We start from the raw sequence: 22,676 nt of genomic DNA, 5'->3' as shown, positions 1-22,676 counted from the left end.
CACGGCCTGGCCCGCGGGGGGGCGGTGTTGTGGGGCCCGAGAGTAATAAGCGCAATTAGCGACTTGTTTCAACGTAATTACGGGGGAAAGTTTGCCCCAGGCAGAATTTAGGGATCTCCGAATGAGACAACCGTGAAGACGCGAGAAGGGGCAAAGAAAGAAGGCAGAAACTTCGGCCATTCCGATCCGTGTCAGCAAAGAGCGCCACCTGTGTTTACCACGGAGAGGTGAGAGCGAAGGAGGGAGGGAGGATAAAAATGAACGTCTTCAGAAATGAAGACTTTGCAGAGTCCAGTCGGATGGCCTCCACTTAAGCCCGGGTTCTCAATTTTACTGGACCTTGCCTAGGGCTCTCGGCCTAGCCCTGACTGCCCCCTTTGGATGAAGCTGGGCAGCGGTAGCCGCTATAGAGAAAAGAAAAAGGCACACAGGTGGGTCAGAACCCAGTCCGAAGCCTGTGTCTCGGTGGCCGCTCGCCAACTCAGGTGGCCTCGCTCCCTTCGAGATCGCGGCACAGGATCCCGCGTGGGTCAGAAAAGCCGACGGCCGCGGGATGGAGCTGAGAATCTGCTCCCGCGTTTCCAACGCCCGCTGGGAGAGCCCGAAAATGCATTTCCTGCTGCTCTCCCAGGCCGGCCACCGCCCGTGGCGAGTCCGGCCCGCTGGTCCACTCAGCGTTGCAGAGCCCGGCCCCCGGCTTCCTGGCAGTTGTGAATCGAGATCCCCAAGGGGCCCCTTTGGGTAGGACACGAGGAGAGTTCAGAGTGGGAGCCATTCCCAAGGATGGGGCTGAGGTCTCCAGCTCAGGTGAACCAGTTTTTGAGTTGAATCCTCTGGGACTGCCCGTTAACATATAGTTCACGGAGGAAGCTTGATGCGGGGAGAAACACCACAAAAGAGCTCCTCAACCCGGAGGGCCGGTGCTTTGCTGTCCAGCACCCAACAGCAGTGGCGGGTATAGGAGGCACTGAGTGCACTGAGTCTGCGGGTGTGTGGTTGAAATAGTATTGGGAGTCAAGTTTCAGGCCTAATTTTCTCCATGCCTGCGAGCTCAAGGACTGGAATCCTCTTGGAAGTTAGTAGGAGAGCAGCTATGGTTAAAACTCCCAGAGATGCAGGCTGATGTCTTCACAAGAATTTAGGACTGGGTGATTAGGCCTTCTAGAGTATTGACAACACGGTATGACCTTGCACAGATGCTTTCCTTTTACTGGCCTCAGTTTCCCTTGCTATAGTTTAAACCTATGTGAATCTTAACACTTTTATATGCCTTACAAAACTCTATTTTGACAATGATCTGTGAAGTAGTCAGGACAAGGGGAATCCATCTTAGAAATGAGGAATATATTGTTAGCAAAGCCAAAGATTGCATTCTACCCACTTTTAAGATCAAGGATATGGCAAGAAAAAACACGGATGACCATAATCTCAGTGCAGTGCTCAAAAGAGACAGGTCCCAGCCAAGTCAGAAGTGCTATTACCGTGTGGTTCCCACAGGACTTTGGAGGACAATTACTGTCAAACTCTGGAGTGCTTTTATGATGCTGGGCCACTGCAGCTTTCTTGCTCCCCTGCCTCTGAGAAGGCCAACATTACACCAGGGTGTGTGGAGCCCTCTCTCTTACCTGGTTTCTGAAGAGATAGCTTTGTCTTCCACCTTTTCTTTTTCTTTTTCTTTTTCTTAAGTGGTAGAGAATAAAGCCTGTTGCCATGGTTGTATAAACAGGGATAAATATTCTTGGGCTGAGGATGGGGGTGGGGGTTAGGGGTTGATTCATTTTTGCTGAAGAGGAATCAAATGGTTCATCCTCCTCCCTCCTGCCCCGCAACACTCAGCCTGGGGGGAAGATGAGATTACCTCATTTGAAAGTAAAGAATAAATCAAAGGTCTTGAGATTGGATGTGAACTTACTTTCTCAAAGCCATCCAGAGCTGGAGTGGAACCCTCAGAAGCATCTCAGCTTTGCCCCTTGCTGGTGGGGATAAGTGTATTGTGGGTACTTTTCTTGAGGTGCAGCTCCTGGAAACGGTGCCTAAAGGTGTCAGACTCTTGTGGTTTGCCCAGCCTAGTCAGGGAAGGTGGTCCCCTCTGCCCTACTGCCAGAGCCTGAAGGTCCTGGCACCGATGACTGAGTTCAAAGGGAGAGGCAGAACCAGTTGTATCCCAACAGAACTCAGATCCTAAACTAAACAATGGAAACACTGCCATTCTCCTGGCTCCAGATCCTATGGTGCCCACCTGGACGTCCCAACCCACCAAGTCCTAGCCTGCTCTGGATGAGGCGCCCCTGGCTAAGGCAATGACCATCTCATCTCCACTGGCAACAGAAGAGCCGAGGAGCTCATCCTGATAACCTGATGTGAGGAGAGAGATACGTGGCCACACACAGTCTGGAAACCTCATCATAACATCACCCTCCCAAGGGTGGGTCCGTGTCCCCATTGCCCTCATGCCTCCCCCCCTTGTGGCTGCCAACAGCCATTATCCCAATCCCCGTCCCCGCTCCCCCCACACCTCCTGAGCATCAACAGGAAAGGCTGACCCTAGAGATAAACACTTGCTGTTGGAATGTGTTCAGATACCACTGCAGAACTGTTTCTCTCCAGGCAGAGGACCTCTCCTGGCAGGCAGGCCCAGAGGTGCTGAGCAGAGACTGCGCGTCTGGTGTGAAACACTGGGATGGTGGGGGAGGAATTGGACAGAAGCCTAACTCTTCTTAGAATAATCTAACTCTCAGCTTTCATGATATCTTCCTCTGTCCACCTTAGACGGAGGCCTGGGCTCCTCTGCTTCTTACAATCCCAACACCAGGAGAGACAGCAGAGAGACGAAGTGGTCTACATGTTGGGAGCCCTCTCGGTTCCAAAAGAAAGATTCACTTTGGTGTTTAAGGGAAAACTCTTCTGACTGGGTGGTGGAATCAAAGACTCAGTCATAGGAAGCTCGTTAGCTTTTGGTGTCCTCAAACGTAGAGTATCATTCTCCTCACTTTCAGATAGAGCAACTGAGGTCCAAAGAGATGGGTCTGAAAGGTGATATAATAAAGTCTCCCTGTTTCCAAGGTAACCTCTTTCTACTGCCCTCCTCTGCGGAAAGCAGCAGGCATGTGGATTACTGAGATGATGAGCCATTGAAGGAGAGGGTCCCAGTACTTCCCCAACAGCAGAATGGCCATCACTTTTGCATACTGTGTTAACTTAGACGCCACACTCACAGCCGTCACTTCTTTACAAAGTCCCTGGGCTGCAAGACCAGTTATGCAAGTGCTAAAACTTTTTGGAGAGGGACAGAAGGAAGGTGTTGGAGGAAGCAGTAGCAGGATAGTAGTCTGAGAAAACTTCATGAATGAATGGATTATTTCACCTGAACAATTCAGAGGAATCGTAAGTGCAAAATTAGACTAGTCTGAATAATGAGCAGTTAGTCTATGGGCTGCTACCAACTCCTATTTGGAATTATTTGCAGCTATGGGCCTGTGCTTATGGTGCCTAAGCGATGGTCTCATTGCTACTGGGAAGCAAACATTTCCATTTTGCAAACATTTGCTGGAAAAGCAAGTATTTTTCAACTGCAAAGAACACCTGAAGAATGTCAGGGCACAGCTAGGGGATATACTCATGGAATTTGTGCAAATTAATGCTGGTTGATGCAAACTGCACTGAGAAGGAAAGTGACTTGCTCCCTGCACTCTCCTGGGGATATCCTGCCACATCTGCCTCCCTGGAGGCCCAGCGCTGACTTTCCTGTAACATCACCATGGCCTGCAACTCAGGGCAAAAGCTGATTTTATTACACACTATTTGGTCATCTCCACCAGCTTCTGGTAGCTGTAAGCAAGTACCAGGCATTGGCAGCCTGCCAGGAGGAGAGTTGTCAGCAAGAGAGAAAGAAGGCTACCTGCTTCTCTCACTGAGGCCACGGGGTAAGTAGAAAAAGAGGTCAGTTTCAGGTTTGGCTTCCTGTGCATATTTGCTTCCACCAGGCTGGCTCCTAAGCCTCTTCTTGGTCTTTTGCAGGTGCCAGAGAACTGTCCTTACCCTGATCAGACACCGGCCCTGGGGTACAGCTGAGGTTTCAGCCTGGAGACCCTGAGGGGAGCCAGTGCTGAGGGTGACAGCTGCTTCTGTGAGGGCTTCTGCTTGACCAGAGCCCTGGGGTTTTGTGGGGTGTGAGTGGGGTGGGCAGTGACGCGCAGCAGCAGCAGTCTGTACCAAGAGACAGCCTCAGGTTCCCAGAGCGGAGAGGCAATGAGGCCAAGAAACACCGCCATCATTTAACAAATGAAGATGCACATTGCCGAACAGGAGTTGAACACGCAAAGGAGTTTGGGTTTTTTACTGCCCTCCCTCTTCCCTGCATTTGGACAGGTTTTCTCTGCTGTGATTATTCCTCATGAATCATCATCCATAGAAAGTGACTGAGGCAATGGAGAGTGAATAATGAATCCCCCAAATGGTCTTTTGTGTCTCTGCCTGGAGGGTTTTGGAAATAACTTGCATTTTAATCTCTCTGACTTAGAATCATAGAATTTGGGAGCTGTAAAGGACCTTACAGATAATCAGGGAATTGTGACCTCATGGAAAGACTAGAAGTCAAGCTCTGTGGGTCTGAACCTCCAGTCTGTCACTGAAAATAGAGCTAGCTAACATTTATTGAAGGCTTTCCTTGTGTCAGGCACTCATCTGTTCTTCCCAGACCCTCGGAGGCAGGGCTCCTATTGCCTCTGTTCTGCAGATGAGGAAGGGGATGAGGAGCCAGAACTCCCCTCGGTTCACACAGAGGCTCTGGCTTCAGAACCCATGCCTTCTGTCACTCCAAGGCCTCAGCAAGTGGACTTGAACAAGTAATTTAACCTCATTGTGTCTCAGTTTTCTCCTCTGTGATCTCTAAGTCTGGCAGTCTGCATTTCACACCCAAGCGTATGACTTTACAAGTTAGGAGAGTGCAGCCCAGAAATGTTAAGTGATTTGCCCTAAGTCACCCAGGTTGCTAATGGCAGAATCAGCAAAGGAACTCAGATCCAGTGATCTTCCCTCCCCTGTCCCTCCCACCCTCCCCCTACTCCCCGCCAAGACCTCTTTCCCCTCCATCACACTTTGGTAGGTGTTTCTAGAGGAATCCAACTCCTTGCCTTAGAGATCTCTTCTATGATTTCAGATCGATAGGTTGGACATGTTGGGTTTGGGTGCGGCCAGTCACAATACCAACGGTGAGTTCAGGAAGCTGGTGATATTTGTCCAAGTACCTTCGACCTATCTGCCTGCCTGCTATTTTTCAGGTCAAGAGTGGTGATGAAAGCCATGAGGGAAGAGCATGGCAATGCCATGTCTGGTGTGGCCCATACATACTCTCCCCTGGTGGGTGCTGTTTCCAGTTGTTTGTCCTCATCAAGCAAATGTTACCACCTTGTGCCGGCTCTCTCTCCCAGCTTCCTTCATGGTGGCAGTGGTTGAAAGTCTGCTCCTCTCTCCCCTTCCCTCTGTCCTTTGTTCTCCCTGTCCCAGGTTCTGATCATTAATTGGCGTGTGATGAGTGTGCCTTGGAGGAGGTAGGGGTCAACAGGGTCTCCAGTAATCACTATGCACCATCTTTGCCAGCCTCCCCATCCCAGTGTCTTCCCTACGGAAAATAGATTGGAAAAGGGTGGAGGTGTCAATAAACAAATCATTGGAGTGCATGGAAAGTGAGAATAAGGGAATCCTGGGTGAGGCATTACTCTATTCACAATGGCACTGGGTACCCATGCGTGTGTGTGAGTGTGTGTGTGGCTCACACGCTCTGAAATGAGCTCTCACCCACTGGTGAGTGGAAAATTAGCTTTGGCAGGTGAGGAACTGGGTGACAGGTGAGGAAGCCAGCAGGGTATCGGTGTTATCTGTCTCCTATTGCTGTTTGCTGGTGTTGCTAACAATATCTCACCCACCCCCTTCCCCTCCCCTAACTTGTAATTAGGTGGAGTGGAAATGACTCGGGAGGGCTTGGACAGGTGGGAGAGTGATATGAGTACATTAGAATGGCCTCGTGACCTTTGGAAGCCAGCCGTGTGCTTTGCAAGTGGGCTGCCCCAAGCCAGGTGGGAACTGGCATTTTCCTGATGGCCCACGAAGCAAGCTGTGTGGTTTACATTTCTCTGGTGGGTGGGAGAAGAGATGGCAGTCCAGGGACTAAGTCCTGGGAAGTTCCGCCAAATGGCATAAGCTGGAGGTGAAGTGAGCCAGGACGGGCAGGTGGGAGACCTGGGGGTCTTAGACTGGCTCTGCTGCCCATCTCTGCCTGCTAGTTGGCCCTGTAATCCCCCTGTGCCTCAGTTTCTCTGACTGTAAAGTGAGGAAAATAATCTCACTGCTACCTGCCTGTTGTGAAGGTAAAGTGTAAAGGCCCTTTGAAATGTCAAGAACACTGTCATTGGACAGTGCCAAGGGAATTTGCAGAGCCTGAGAGGCGGCAGTCTGCCTCTGCGTCACTTTCACAGCCTGTGCTCAGACAGGTACTTAGGCATCTCACATCCATAAATCTCATCTCCTATCTATAGTCGGCAAAAAAGGGAAAGGGCAGGCCGCTGCTCTGCTACCATCCGATCTTCCTCCCAGCCCCAGCTCCTGGCCTCCCCTGCCTCCACCGCAGGTGATGATCCCTCTGCGCTCCCTCATCTGCTCCCGGCCTGTCAGTTTAATTTAACAAGGTTGCGGGAGAGGTTTGATTTAATCAAACCAGTTGCTGTATCCATTCTGCTCAGAGGTCCCTCAGTGTCACCACTGAGGCTCAGATTAGACAGTGACAATTACTTCTTCTTCCCTGGCTTTGCCTCCCCCTCCCTTTCTCTCCCTGGAGGGAACACAGAGGCAGCTCAGTCTCCTGGGACCTAAGAATAGATGCGGGAGGATCATAGGAGGGAAGAAGACTGGCCTCAGAAAGCCCCTCTCGTGCCTTACATGGCCTTGTTTAAGTCTGAGCAACCGCCTGAGGGATGAGGGGAGCAGCAAATGTGAGCAGAGCTGCCTGGAAAAGCTCAGGGCTGCCTGAGGACAGAGCTGTGCCATCATCAGTGCCATCATGGATGGCCTCAGAGATAAAACCAAGTTCCCTTGCTGTCGGGAAACTGGGCGGAGGGCGGGCCGAGGAGGTAAGGTACGGTATGCTCTGCACGCTCCAGACCACAAGAACTTATTTCCAGTTTCTCAGCCTGGATTCTGGGGTCTCCAGAGCCGGGAGACAACAATAGAAAAAAGGTGAGGCTCCATCCATCTGAGTCTCTGTGGCTCTGTTCTCGGCATGAAAGCAGCAGTGACAGGAGGAGGCTGTGTGGATGTGAGTAACTATGGTGCTGGGGGGAGGCAGGTAAGGGTGGTGTGTGTGGGGGGGGTGGTGTGTGTGGGGGGGGTGGTGTGTGTGTGGGGGGTGATGTGTATATGAGTGTCTGTGGCTGGGGAGCCAGGCAGGGGTGTCTCTGGTGCAGATAGGTCAGGTTTAGGGACTTTAGAATTCCAGAACAAATCTCTCTTGCCACTTAACTCTTTCCTTTCCCTCCTCCTCCAGGAAGTGGGTGCTCGGCACCTCTTGTTCTCTCGCGCAGCTCACAGGAGAGAAACAAAGTCCTCTTGAAGGGGAGCCCTCTCTTGGGGTGATGGAAATCTTTCCTTTTGCTCATTTGTGTCACATTCTTCCATCAGGCCGGGCAACTGACAGGTGCACCCTTCCCCGGGCCCCTTTCAGAGTCCCCTCCCTGCCATTTGTGTCTCACCCAAATAACCAGCAGACACCACCATCCGCAGGAGCTGCATATGATTAGCAGAAACCCTTCCTGACAGCTCCAAAGAGAAGCCCTCAAATGCGTATTCTATTGAGTGCATCTCATTGCTGCTGACAGCCGCTTTATCAATTAAATTCCACATTCCCAGTCTTCAGAGACGCCACAAACCTCCCTACCTAATAAATCACAGGCCCCCAGTTATTGTTAAATGTCCCATCAGTCTCTAATAAACTCCCTGCCAACAGGGGCAGGTTATTTATTATGCTGCCTGGACAAGAATGAATTGGGCCCCATTCTCAGAAGAAGAGCAAACGTGACGCCTTCCTCCCTAAAGACTGAGGCTGTGGTATTAAATGCGGCAATTAATCAACGCGGGCCTTGGGCAGAGGGGAGTCTGGTCTAGAAAGAGGGAGGATGGCCTGGGGTCCTTTCCTGAAAGCCAGCTAAGCAAGTCCCCATGGTGGGAGGTGGCCGCGCAGAGTATAGGAACCTGGGCCTTTGCTGCTTCTTCCCCTCTCCTCATTCCTGTTTGAAAAGGTACTGAAGACATAGTCACCCCATAGGCCAAGGGGCACATATGAAAATAGTTATTCTCCACGTTGAAAGGTAGCTGCATAGGACTGAGCAGGGACGTGAAAAATTCTGTCCAGAAGGCCAGATATTGTTACTTAATAAACTTGATATAACTTAAGTTTATTGATGGCGCTAGTCCACTGAGCAGATGAACTGAAGAATATAGGAGGGAATGTTCCCCTTGCCTGGGAGAGAGAACTAGGAAACATGTGCTCAGTCACTGTTTGCTGGCTAAGCAGCGCACAGGTTAAGCACTGACACCCAGAAGGCAGTGGACAACACCCAAAAGACCCAGGGGTTGTTAGGTGTGAGAAGCAGCGTATAAAGTGGGCCTTGCAGTTACTACCTCATATTAGATCCCAAACTGAGATGATGCTCGATGCCCTGCAAGTTACAATCCAAACTCCTCAGCTTTGTCATTGATCAAGCCCTAGTCTATATTTCCAATTGTATTTCTCTCTATTGCTACATAACACTATCCTCCTTTGGGCGAGCATAACACATTAATTTTATATTCCTTATGGTGGCAGACAAGGTCCTCCATACTATGGGACCAATATATCTCTGCAACCTTGTTTCCTGGTTAAGTGCTGCCATACTTGCCTCCGTTCATGCTAAAGCTCATACCTTACCATAACTACTATGGTTTCTCATGCTTCCACGCCTTTGCACAAACTGTTCCTTTTGCCCAGAATATCTTTCTAACTTGTCTGCCTGGTGAGCTTTCCTTCCACCCCCGCTGCCTGATGAACTCCACATCTATCCTTCAGGATCAGTTCAGAAAATCACCCCCCAGTGCTTCAACGGACTTGAGCTTTGTCTCCTGGTGCAGCTATCTTGGCAGAAGTGCTAGACTCCAGGGATTAGGAAAAGAGTGACCTGGGCATGGAGGTTTTCTTATAGTTCCATGCATGCTTTAAACCACTTTGATTTGGGATGGGGAGAGAAGGGCATAGAGAAGAAAGCTATTGGTCTCTGAATACCAAAAGCTGTTTTTCTCAATTTTTCAGATGTTCTCACGCTCTCCCACATGACAGCCACACTTTGAGCAGCTAAGGCCCTGAAAAATGTCAGTACTGCATGTAATTTTACACCACCTTGTGCTACTTGCATATTTCCTCCTTGCTCAGAGCTATCTGTTTGCATGTATCTTTCTTCTTGAGGGCAAGTGGTCTGTTTATTTTGTCCCAGTTTTGTATCTCCAGCATCTGGCTGATTCGTATTAGGCGTTTAGAAGATTTCTGTTGAAAGAATGAATAAAGAGATGTTTGCAGATTGAATGCAAATAATAAGGTTGCCTACCCTTTGTTGCTTTGAGGATCAAATGAGAAAAAGTGGCTATAAAAATCTTAGTGCCTTCCCTTCTTTCCACATATTCCCATGGATCCTCACATTCGGTGGGGGGGCACCTTATGTCTATGTTTTTGTTTACATTATTTTCCTTTCCTCTGGGTGCAGAAACTTCCATTGTGAAATCATTGCCTGGGACCATTTGAACCTGAAAATCCATTCCGAGTCTACCTTTTACTCCCACTTCTTCAATTCACAGGAATCCTTCCCCCCTCTAGCTTCCAGGTACATAAGGTGAGGAAAGATTTTCCAAGTAGACAGAACAGCATACAAAGAGGCTGGGGTCCCATTGTGATTTTATCCTGAAGGAGGCCAGCAGGCAGACAACAGTCCAACTGGTTTCTGCGTATGTTACTCTCATACCTTACCTGGTTATTAAATGGTCTCTTACCTTTACGTCTTATTTTTATGGCACTAAAAATTATGACCAACAGCATTATTACAGTTTTTAACTACTGAGGAAAAAAAATTGTATTGATTTGTTTTTAGCTATAGCAATATAATTTATGCCTAGTAACATAACTGCAATATTTGGGCAGGGGAACCATTCAGGAGGTTGTTCTGATAGTTAGGACCTAAAAGGTCCTAAAATAGGACCCTTAAAAGGGACCTAAAATAGCACAGATGCTATGGAGACTGGAGAAGAAATATGGATGAGATATTTGGAAGCAAAATTACTTGCCCTCAAGTAATTGTTAGAAAGGGGAGGGACTTTCCTGGTGGTCCAGTGGTTAGGACTCGGTGCTTTCACTGTCTGCCATGGCCCCGGGTTCAATCCCTGGTCAATCCAAATCCCCCCCCAAAAAAAGAAAGGGGAGAGGGATAATGGAAGGTGGAGTCAAGAATAATTAATTCCCAGGTTTGGGATTTAGGGATTAGGTGGATGAAAGAGGTGGGGTACTAAGAGGAAGTCTGGAACCTTTACTGCCCACTCCCAACAGGCCCCCTTCTTTCATATGAACAGTTGACATTTTCTAAATGTTTTGTAAATTTCTAAGAAAAATGCATCTGAGAATCCCTTTCCAGTGGGATTACCTTGCCAAAGTCCTCCTACCTCCTTTGGAATCTGAATCATCACCGTGTGTGTGTGTGTGTGTGTGTGTGTGTGTGTGTGTGTGTGTAGGGAAGTGTGAGGCTGGTGAGGGATAACGACCAGAATTATGATATAATCTTTAGATTTGTAATTGTGAATAATATTAGGTTCCAAAAATACTTACATTTGGAGTTATGACTCAGAATTTGTTATAGGAGCTCATTTATTCAATAAATATTGAGCACTTACTCTGTGTCAGATTGTTTTCTCCGATTAGGGATACTGCAGAGAACAAAAGAGAATAGGTCCCTGTCCTCATAGAGTGGGGGAGACAGACAATAAACATATGATTTCCTCTAGTGATAAGTACCATGAAGAAAAATAAAGCAGAACAAGGGAATAGAGAGCGATGGGAAAGGCGGCGGAGCTGCCAGGATGGGGGAGCTATCTCAGATAGAGTGTTCAGGAAAGTCCTCTTTGAAAAGGTGGTATTTGAGCAGAGACCTAAAATAAAGTGGTAAAGACTGTTGTCATCCATGAGATGGTGGTGGGGAGGGATAGGAGCAACACACAGAAAACGTTAAATTTGAGCTATTAGACATAAAGTGGAGGTGCTGAGAAGGGAGATGGATGTGCAAGTCTGGAGTTCAGAGGAAGGTCGGAGGTGTAGATATTAATGTGGGAGTTGTCAGTCCAGTTGCTGGTTCCAATTCGATTTGCTTTTATCAGAGCTCAGCGTGTGCCAGGTACTGTGCTAGGGGCTGGGAACGCAGAGATGAAAGCACACAGATATATACCAGGCAACGTGGTCAATCCTAAATCTCGCTGTACTTCGGGCGCTCTCTGCGAAAACAGGAGGAGGCAGCGAGCTGGGGCGGGACACGGTGGGGAGCCGGAGGAGTTGACAGCCGAGCCGAAGCCAGGAGGCTGGGAGCGTGACGCACTGGGCTCTTCACAAAGGCAGCATTGTGAGGTCGGCAACGCGGGCGCAGGGCGGGGCAGTGCTCCCACCGTGAGCGCGCGGCGTCCTCTGCAGGCCGTAGGCGGCGACACACCGGTAGCCTCAGCTTTCCTCCCCTCCCTTTTCCCGCCTTCCTCAGGCCACGTTTTTTTGTTGTTATAGCTGTTTCCGAGTCTTTCTAAGCCTCTGACTTCCGTCCCTTACCCCTCCTCTTCGAGGCCGGGAGTGTCAGTGTCTTCTCAGGAAGACTGCCAATAAAGTTTTTCCTCTTCTTGTTCTCAGGCGCTCCGCCTCGCCCCAAGTACCGCGAGATCCGGCGGCGCGGCTAGCATGGCGGCGGCGTTTGAAGCCCCGGCGGCCTTAAAGACTGTGGAGAGCACTATGCCGGCGGAGCGCGTGGCCGCGCAGTTCGCGGCCCCGGAGCCAGCCCCCCGGCCAGTGCGGAGTCTGCGGACGGCTCATGACATCAACGGCCCGCGGACCCGCACCGGGGACGTGCTGCTGGCGGAGCCGGGGGACTTCGAGTCGCTGCTGCTGTCGCGGCCGGTGCTGGAGGGGCTGCGGGCGGTTGGTTTCGAGCGGCCGTCGCCCGTGCAGCTCAAGGCCATACCGCTGGGGCGGTGCGGACTCGGTGAGGGCTGGGGCCCTGGAGGGACCGGAAGGGCCGGAGGAGGCGGCGGCGGCGGCCAAGTCCGTGGCGAGGGCCGGGAAGGGCCCAGAGCGGCCGTCTTGCAGGGCTCGGCCCGGGGCAAGACGCCGCACGCACGCGAGCCTCAGTTTCCTCCTCTGTCAAACGGAGGCGCAGTATTGAATTTGGAGATAGTTGAGGTCCATTCCACGCTGTCAGGTGGTTCTACGTTTGGGAATGTAAACGGCAGGAAAGATCTCAGATGAGATCAGCCTGGATTAGGGTAGGCCCTAAATCCAGTGACAAGAGTCCTTATAAGAGAAGGGAGAAAGGCAGAGAAGAAAGCCATGTGAAAATGGAGGCAGAGATTGGAGTTACACAGCTCCAAGCCAAGAAATGTCTCAGCCGTCAGAAGCTGGAAGAGACAGGAAGGATTGTACCATAGAGCCTTAGGAGGGCATGTGGCCCGGCTGATACCTTGATTTTATATTTCTGGCCTCCAAAACTTTGAGAAAATAAATTTCTGCTTTCTAAGCCAAAAAAAGAAGAGAAATGGTGGAGGTTCAGGGAGGAGGCCTGTTTCTGGATATGGCCACATGTTTGTTTTAGAGTTAACTTAAAAACGAAGGTTGTTAAGGATGTGATCTCTGGAGACCTGTCTAGTTCTGGGATTTCATGTTGGTACCTAGGCTTCTTCAGTCAGTCCTGGCTAATGATAATTTTTTTTTTTTTCCTCCTCAGATTTAATTGTTCAAGCTAAGTCTGGCACTGGGAAAACCTGTGTATTCTCCACCATTGCTTTGGACTCTCTTGTTCTTGAAAACCTAAGTACCCAGGTGAGTTTAGCTCAGAGGACCCAAAGGAGGGTATGTTATGTGGATTTACTACAGGTCAGATGAAATACCAGTAGCTCCTCAGAGGTAGAAGTGAATGATTGTGTTAAGACATATGAAAAGTATACAAGTAAAGTAGACCTTAAGGCTGTTGAGTGGTGTTGGTGTGGTTGGTGACCAAATACACATTATTAGTGTTAGAAGTTTAGAGATTTCTATTATTACTGCGTGTTAAATAAAATAAGTCTGCCATGTATGTCAATTTTGTCATTACTTGAGAATACAGATAGGGATTCTTTATTCTTTTTTTTTTTTTTAATTTTATTTATTAATTTATTTTTGGCTGTGTTGGGTCTTCGTTTCTGCACGAGGGCTTTTTCTAGTTGCGGCAAGCAGGGGCCACTCTTCATCGCGGTGCGCAGGCCTCTCACTTATCGCGGCCTCTCTCGTTGAGGAGCACAGGCTCCAGACGCACAGGCTCAGTAATTGTGGCTCACGGGCCCAGTTGCTTCGCGGCATGTGGGATCCTCCCAGACCAGGGCTCGAACCCGTGTCCCCTGCCTTGGCAGGCAGATTCTCAACCACTGAGCCACCAGGGCAGCCCTCTTTATTCTTTTATTTGCCCACTAGATTGTGGTGAGGTTTAGCATTTGACCTGATTCATGGTAATGAGGTGTTTGGCTATTGTAGGTAACTGCATGTGGTACTTACAGTGAATGTATTATACTGATCTCCCATCTTCTGGGTTCTCTCAGAGTAGGTCTAAGAGGGCCTTACCCAAATTAACAGGAGGTTTGGGTTTGGAGATCATTTCTTCAGCAAAGATTTGTTATGTTTAAACAGTATGCCAGGCATTGGGGATATAAAGATGAATCAGGTATGATCTTCATAGTCTTACTTTGTGGTTTAGTAGTTACAGCAGGCTGTATTTCAAGTTCTCAGTCATGTATATCTGATGATGACTCTTCAACAGTGTTTTTTAACCCAGATATTCATATCTGGGTTAAAAAACACTGTAAAGCTTTTTGAGTCCTGCCTTATGTATTTATTCTACCGACTTGTTAAAGGTATATTTTATGTTTCTTTTTAGATTTTGATCTTGGCTCCTACAAGAGAAATTGCTGTACAGATACATTCTGTTATCACAGCCATTGGAATAAAAATGGAAGGCTTAGAGTGTCATGTGTTTATCGGAGGGACTCCATTATCACAAGACAAAACCAGACTTAAAAAGTGTCATATTGCTGTTGGTTCTCCTGGTAAGATATCAATGCCTGTTAATAACTGGGGCTTTTAAGTAACTGAACACTTCTATATAACAATAAGAATATGGCAATCTTTGATAATTATGGTAATTATTTTGAGGATTAAAAATGAAGAGCATTAGATTAGTGAGATATAAACACATGACTGGATTACCAACAGAATTTATGAAATTTCTGTTTCTAAGGATGTTTAAGAACAAGTATGGGATAGGCTTCTAAGAAGAAGAGGAATGAGATGATTTCAGAAAGCCCTTCTAAGTCATGGATTGGGATTATTCTTTGCTTCCGTATTAGTCCTTCGGTCATGAATCACTCAGAATCATAATCTAGCATTCAGTGCCTTACAAGTCTTTTGACAGGAAGTGTTTATTTTCCATACGTATTGGTGATGAAATGTGAGGGAAAAAATAATGGATTTAGGGAAGATCAGAACTCAAGATTTCTAATTTGTGGTTTAGTGTGTAAAGAATAATGAGGGTTGGGTCAGGAAAGTCAGCAATTCAACCTGTAAGTAGAATAACAACATTGGCTGAAATTTGCACAGATTTGGTGCATATGAATATTTGAATATGTTTTTTTCTGGACTTCAGGCAGAATTAAACAACTGATAGAACTTGACTACTTGAATCCAGGCAGTATACGTCTCTTTATTCTTGATGAAGCAGATAAGCTTTTAGAAGAAGGCAGCTTCCAGGAGCAAATAAAGTAAGAAAAATAACTAACTTGACTATTAAAATGGTGCCCCAAAGTATCTATCTTTTGCTTTTCTAGGTGGTGATTATCATCTAAATAGTTTCCATGGTGTGTGTGTTTTTCTTCTATTTTGCAGTTGGATTTATTCTTCCTTGCCTGCTAGTAAACAGATGTTGGCAGTGTCAGCTACTTACCCTGAATTTTTGGCTAATGCTTTGACAAAGTACATGAGAGAGCCCACTTTTGTAAGACTAAATTCCAGTGATCCGAGTCTCATAGGTGTGTACAAATATTGGATATTTAGTGGGTTTAGTTTGTGATATTCTGGAGCTTTCCTTTGCTAAGTTGGCTTTTGCTTTCATATTTGCTATAGAAAATATGTTCATTTTAACAGAAGAGTCTTCTTTGTAGGTTTGAAGCAGTACTACAAAGTTGTCAGTTCATACCCTTTGGCCCATAAGATTTTTGAGGAAAAGACTCAGCATTTACAAGAATTGTTCAGCAAAATTCCATTTAATCAAGCCTTAGTCTTTTCTAATTTACACAGCAGGTAATGTACCTTAAAAAGTCATCTGGGGAACTTGTGAAATAAAAGGATAGGTGTGGGGCAGTATTTGTAAAGTTATAACCCTCTGTGTTATTTTTCATAGAGCACAACACTTGGCTGATATCCTTTCTTCTAAAGGCTTTCCTGCAGAGTGCATTTCAGGTAAGTTCATCTCTTAACTTTAATCTTTGTTTAGTATCCTGACTTGAAGCTTCTCCAAAGTCAGGAGGAAGAGATACCACTTCCTGAGTTGTCTTGTGAGTGTGAGGTTACACTGAGTCTTCAGAGTAAAAGGAATTTCAGGTTTATTTTTCACTGGGATTTGTCTTTTTAAGAAGTAACATGGTATATACTAAAAAACTAGAAAACTGGAGTTATATCCACAAAGAACTTAATAACTTTACAAAATAGAGTCTGTCTTTGTTATCTTAAGATAATCATTGTAAAAAATGCAAAGAATTGCTAACTAAATTGACTTTTACAGTCTTGTGGAAGGCAAAACTGATTCATTTTTGACACAAAGCTAAATTATTACTGTTGACCTAGGAATGAAACATTTAAAGGAATTTTTGATAAATGAGATCCTTTTTAGAGTTTTGATTGCTATCTCAGCTTAGTTTTTAACCTGTTAGCATAAGCTCATTTAGTCGTGGTATATCATGAGATACTGGGGAGACCGTTTTCTCATGGACCAGTATTTGGATGATAGATCACACTTCAACACCAAATTGGTAAACAGCTGGTTAAAGCAATTTTATTTTCCTAAGGATTGTTAAACCTCATATGGCACTTTGTAGATATAATGTTATATCTGCAGGCATAGCCTAGTCACCATTTAAAATTGAATTTCGAGTTGATTGCCTAACCATATTTTAGAAGATTCTGACTTTAGGTCTTTTTTTTTTTTTTTTTTTTCTGACTTTAGTTCTTAACCTAGATTTGCATATAAGGACAGAATTAACTTTGGTTGTTAAAGTGTTAAGACTGGCAATTATGATTTCTGATTTTTGTGGATTTGATAAATGTATGTTCACTTGTTTTTATATGACTTTCTTTCTGGGTCTTTTTAGGCAACATGAATCAGAATCAGCGTCTTGATGCTATGGCTAAACTGAAGCAGTTTCATTGCAGAGTCCTCGTTTCCACAGATTTGGTAAATTTCCTGTTCAGTTTGGGTGACTAATCCATCTGGACATATGTTCTGTTATCAAATGTACAGATTTCATCTATTATTTTAAGTGGGTGTATCTGACAAGAATACCAGAAGATAATTGTCTTTCCAGTGCTGGGGAATATGCTTTCTTCCTAAAAATGTCTTTTATATTTTTATCTTTATTGTTGAAATTAGTCATTAGAAATGAATTTTCTTTTCCTTTGCTCCTAAATGTCCTCCTTGCTCTTAAATATCCTCCTATTCTTAATTTGGCTCTTGGTTATACTGAATAATATAGTGTGCCATGCAATGGCTAATGCGAACAAACAATTGTTCTCTTCTTCAATTCAAGACTTCCCGTGGAATTGATGCTGAGAACGTGAATCTGGTTGTAAACCTGGATGTACCATTGGATTGGGAGACATATATGCATCGGATTGGCAGAGCTGGCCGTTTTGGTAAAAAAAAAAAAAAAAAAAGTTTGGGTTCTTTCTTTAAGGGGAGGAAGCTGTAATATGACAGGTGGACTTGAAGTGTCATTTATCTGGAATTGATTTACTACTTAACATTCCTTCTGTGCTTTAGGTACTTTGGGACTGACAGTGACCTACTGCTGTAGGGGAGAAGAAGAAAATATGCTGATGAAAATTGCCCAGAAATGTAAGATCAACCTTCTGCCTTTACCAGGTATATTTTGTCTGTTTCATTTTGCTGTCAAAATAATAATGATAGGCCTAATAAAAATAATAGCTAACATAGAGTACTTATGATGTGTTGGATACTGTTCTAAGTATATATGTTAACTCATTTAATTCTCACCACAATTACATGAGGTATGTGCTATTATTATCTACCTTTTGTAGATGAGGATATTGAGGCATAGGTTAAATATTTGCCTAAGGTCTTACAGCTAATAAGTAGCAGGGAGAAAATTGCAAGCTAACTAATGACACATGAAAAATGAAAAATATTTTCCTACTGTATTAACTCCATATTTTACTTTGTAGCCCTGCAATTTGATTTTATTCTTTTATATCAAGGGATGTATTTTACCTCGTATGTTGCTATGAAGGTAATTCTTGCCATATTCTCCTTTGTCACCATGGGGAAGGAATAGTATCTTTAATTTGAACACTATTCTGAAAATGTTGAAGTGTTTTCTTTTGATTTTAATGAATCATTTATCAAGCTGCTTTTTTTTTTTTTTAATTAATTAATTTATTTTTGGCTGTGTTGGGTCTTTGTTGGGTCTTCGTTGCTGCGCGCGGGCTTTCTCTAGTTGCGGCGAGCGGGGGCTACTCTTCATTGTGGTGCACGGACCTCTCATTGCAGTGGCTTCTCTTGTTACGGAACACGGGCTCTAGGCACGTGGGCTTCAGTAGTTGTGACACGTGGGCTCAGTAGTTGTGGCTCCTGGAAGTCCCCACCCAGGAGTTTTTTAGGGTTTCTAAAAAAGTTTTCAAGAGATAATTAATAGTTTCAAACATGCATTGTTTCCAAGACAGCAGTTTTAAAAAGCAGCTTGGGGCTTCCCTGGTGGCGCAGTGGTTAGGAATCCGCCTGCCAGTGCAGGGGACACGGGTTCGATCCCTGGTCCCGGAAGATCCCACGTGCCACAGAGCAACTAAGCCCATGTGCCACAACTAATGAGCCTGCGCTCTAGAGCCCATGAGCCACAACTACTGAAGCCCACGAGCCTAGAGCCCATGCTCCACAGTAAGAGAAGCCACTGCAATGAGAAGCCCGTGCGCCACAACAAAGAGTAGACCCCGCTCACCGCAACTAGAGAAAGCCCGTGCGCAGCAACGAAGACCCAATGCAGCCAATCAATCGATCAGTCAATAAACAAACAAACAAACTTATTTAAAAAAAAAAAAAACTCCTGGGTGGGAATATGGTTTATTTGCTATACAACTGACCCTTGAACAACAATGGGGAGGTTAGAGGCGCCGAGCCTCCATTCAGCATAAATCCCTGTATAGCTTATAGTCAGCCCTCCATATCTGCCTTTCCGCATCCGCTGATTCAGCCAACAGCAGATTGTGTAGTACTGTTGTACATATTGGAAAAAATCTGCGTATAACTGGGCCTACGCAGTTCATACCCGCAGTTCAAACCCGTGTTAGGTCAACTGTATATGTTAGGTCAACCTGTCAAAGGTCAACTGTATATGTTAATGTATGCATGTTAGTGTGTGTATATATACGTTGTATAGATACATAAATGTATACTTACATAGTGTATACATGACCTTTTAGAAGATGAACTATGTAGTTATTGAATAAATATAACAATGAATATTTTACCAATTTATATTTAACTCCTTTAGTGATTTTTACAAAGCTAGATGAAGCACAGGTTTGGGAGCACTGTGGATTTTAGTAGTTTTGGCTTTGTGATAACTCATTTTCACAGATTTTTTAAATTGCTCTAAGCTTATGTCCTGATTTACAAAATATTTGTTTTTAGAGTAGATGGTCTTTAGGTTCTCTATCAGCTCTAAGACTATATTTTGTTAATTCTCTCTACGTATAAGTCTATTGGTGATCTTTATAGTTATAAATAATGGAAAAAATAAATTGAAAATTGGTACAAGAGGGTTAGGACTTGTGGTAGGACTCAGTATCATAACATCTAGTGATAAAAATAAAATTTGCCTTTGGTTACCGGAAAATGACATATTTGGATCTTTATGAAAAGTTAACAGAGCCCCGAAATGATGAGAAAATGATATTTATAGTGTTAGATCTATACGGGACTAGGCACTTGTGTGACAACAGACTGTTCAGGTGAGTTGCCTGGAGCAGGATTAGGAGGGAAAGTGGCCTGAATGATAGGTCTCCGCAAGGAAGGGATGTCACCTTAGTAGGAATCCAAGTTTAGTTAGAGGGTCTGTTCAGTGAAGGATCAAGAGCCCCAGCTGAAGAATCCAGATCTGAGGGAATGAGTAGTGGGTACACATACATGGAACACCACTAGCAGCAACAGACAGGTGAGGTCTTTGTAAAGCAGGGCCTCTGTGTACTTAGTCTGCCTAAGATGAAAATTGGTCACACTTTGGAAAGATCTGAGTGCAGGTGGAAGCAAATTGTCACGCCTGGATGGGATAGGAAATTTAGAGAGTTAGAGCCAGCAAATTTTTTAAAATTTACAAGTGCCATTGGTACCACAGATCTTTTCACAGTCATCTGGCTTTTTTCCCCGTGGAGGTTTTTTTTCTCCACCGTTGAGGACAGTGATTTCTCCCTGGTAGAATATAGAGTGGCAGATTTACTTGGGTACAGAGTTGCAGTTGTAATATTTCCCAGTTGGTAAGCTTTGGGGAGCACAATCCATTTTCTAATATCTTGTTTTGCTGTTATCAGTAGTGAGATAATGGGGAGGAGTTGGGCAGAGGGAGACGAGGAAAGATGGGAGAATTGCTGTAGAGGCATACCTCACTCCTAGAATAAGCTCTTTTCGAGTGAGGGGGTATGGGATGGGTCTTTTATATTTTTGGGCAAATTTCTTTACTGCAAGTTTTGCTTAGGTCTTTTAAAATACTAATATATTAAGCTTCTTAGTATAGTGTTAGTATATTTTGTTGCTTACTCTTATTTGACCGTGGAAAGCTTTATTAATCCATTCAGAAAATGCTGGTCTAGAACAGCTCGAGAATTTAATACTTTTTTTATTCCTTTTATGTAGATCCTATTCCTCCTGGTCTGATGGAAGAATGTTTGGATTGGGATGTGGAGGTTGAAGCTGCCATGCATGCATATGGCTTAGCAAGTATACCTACACAGACCCTAAAACAAATTCAAAAAATAGAGAGCACCTTTCAAACTCAGAAAGCTCATGGTAGCCACATGGTTTCATCTAGAAATACTTCTGTATCTGCACTATCAGTCAAATCAAAAAATAATACCAAACAAAAGCTTCCTGTGAAAAGCCACTCAGAGTGTGGAATTGTAGAAAAAGCCATGTCACCAAAAGAACTGGGCTGTGCCGTACAATTGGAAGAGCAAATGAAGAATTCTATTCAGACCTCTGTTGAAAACTCTACTAACAGTCAGAACCAAGTCAAAGAAGCTTCTGTGTCACTCCCCAAAATTCCTTGTCTGTCTTCCTTTAAAACCCATCTGCCATGTACTTTGACTTTTGCAGAATTGATGGAGGATTATGAACACTATATTAAAGAGGGGTTAGAGAAACCTGTGGAAATCATCAGACACTACACAGGTCCTGGGGATCAGACTGTGAATCCTCAAAATGGTTTTGTGAGAAATAGAATTACTGAAGAGAGAGTGCAGATATTGACAAGTAGTAGCCAATCTGGAGACTCTGAGAGTGACAGTGATTCTTACAGTTCAAGGACTTCTTCCCAGAGCAAAGGAAGTAAGTCATACTTGGAAGGTTCTTCTGATACTCAGCTGAAAGACTTGGAATCTATTCCTGTGGGTGGCCATATCTCTTTGGAACAACCTCTGAATGGAAATGACACCCCTCGTCTAGTAGAGTATCAGGAATCACCTGAAATCCAAATAAAAGCAAGGCATAAAGAGGGAGCTAACCATAACCAGAGAGCTAAGCAGAGCCGGAGAAACCTTCCCAGGCGGTCTTCCTATCGATTGCAGACAGAACCCCAGGAAGATGGTTGGTATGACCACCATAGGGAAACACATCCGAGTTTTTCTAATACCTATCAGGACTATGAGGAGTACTGGAGGGCTTACTACAGGGCATGGCAGGAATACTATGCTGCTGCTTCTCAGCCGTATTATTGGAATGCTCAGAGCCATCCAAGTTGGATGGCAGCCTATCACATGAATACCATTTATGTACAAGAAATGATGCGTGGCAACCAGTGATTATAGGCTGTACGTCACACCATCTGGGAATATCAACAGGTGATACCTTTGGATTGCCATCCTCCTTGACCTGTAGTAGAGTGGCATATAGTGGCATTTTTGAGGAACTGGAGAAGTTTCGAGGCTGTCCACTGGGACACATCTAGTTTTCAGATTGTTTTGACCTAAATCAACCTGATTCAGGTCAGGTGAATTATCTTCTTTAAAGAAACTTCCTGGATGAGATTCTTGAAAGAAAATTTGGGGGACATAGAGCTAAAGGTCCCAGGGTGCCATTTTCTATAAGCCGTTCCAAAAAGAAACACTTAAAAAGACTTATACCACTGCTTACTTAAAAGAAATAAAAACAGTTGAGATTTGAAAAATAATGCTAGTTTATGCTGTGGAGTTCTTTCCAAAAGTCTTGGGCTACATTTCCATAGAGGTGTGTTCTTGTAGAAATTTGTAGCATGGTAGATCAGAAAGCCCCCTCTCCTTTTAGGTTTAGGCAGGAAGGAATAAACATTGCTTCAGACTTTCCCGAAGGTCCTTGATTTGATGCTGTTTGCTTCCAGTAAAAATATTTATTACCAGTAAAAATAGAAACTTAGCCAGGTGTGTTGACATGTTTATTGTTCATCTTTTGAATATCTTTTGTCTTTAGAATTGTGGAAGCTGTCTGTGTTTTTGATGTGCATTAAATAGCTAAGGATCATCAGTGGCTGTCTTGTTTTTGTTTCTCAGGAAAAGGAGCAGCTCTTAATCTTTGTTGATTTTTGGATCCTTTTATGAATCTGATGAAAGCTATAGATTTGTCCCAGAAAATTTCTCATTCTATAAACAAGAATTGTATATGTAATTTCAAAGGGTTCATAGACCCTTTGAAGCCCATGTGTGGAACCCAGGTTAAGAACTGCCCTACTCTGCTGGTAGGCTAAGGGAAGTTTCTAGCATTTTTCTGAGATGCTGTATCTGTAAATTATGATTTAGATAAATTAATTGGAAGTTACATATTCTTTAATTTCTTCTCTGTAGCAGTTCTTTTATGAATATATGATTG

General features: G+C 45.0%; 1 protein-coding gene across 1 annotated transcript; it reads left to right on the top strand.

Moving 5' to 3' along the window:
* Positions 1-11,987: 11,987 nt before the first annotated feature.
* On the top strand, positions 11,988-22,262 carry DDX20 (DEAD-box helicase 20). Its single transcript, XM_061186176.1, has 11 exons — positions 11,988-12,299; positions 13,038-13,132; positions 14,220-14,388; positions 14,985-15,099; positions 15,224-15,366; positions 15,499-15,637; positions 15,738-15,796; positions 16,705-16,787; positions 17,140-17,245; positions 17,373-17,474; positions 20,475-22,262. Exons 1-11 carry the CDS (start codon positions 11,999-12,001, stop codon positions 21,635-21,637), a joined length of 2,475 nt encoding a protein of 824 aa, XP_061042159.1. The 5' UTR covers positions 11,988-11,998; the 3' UTR covers positions 21,638-22,262.
* Positions 22,263-22,676: the final 414 nt, after the last annotated feature.

This window comes from Eubalaena glacialis, chromosome 3, assembly GCF_028564815.1.
Source record: "Eubalaena glacialis isolate mEubGla1 chromosome 3, mEubGla1.1.hap2.+ XY, whole genome shotgun sequence".
NCBI lineage: Eukaryota > Metazoa > Chordata > Mammalia > Artiodactyla > Balaenidae > Eubalaena > Eubalaena glacialis.
This window is presented reverse-complemented; position numbering and strand designations above follow the sequence as displayed.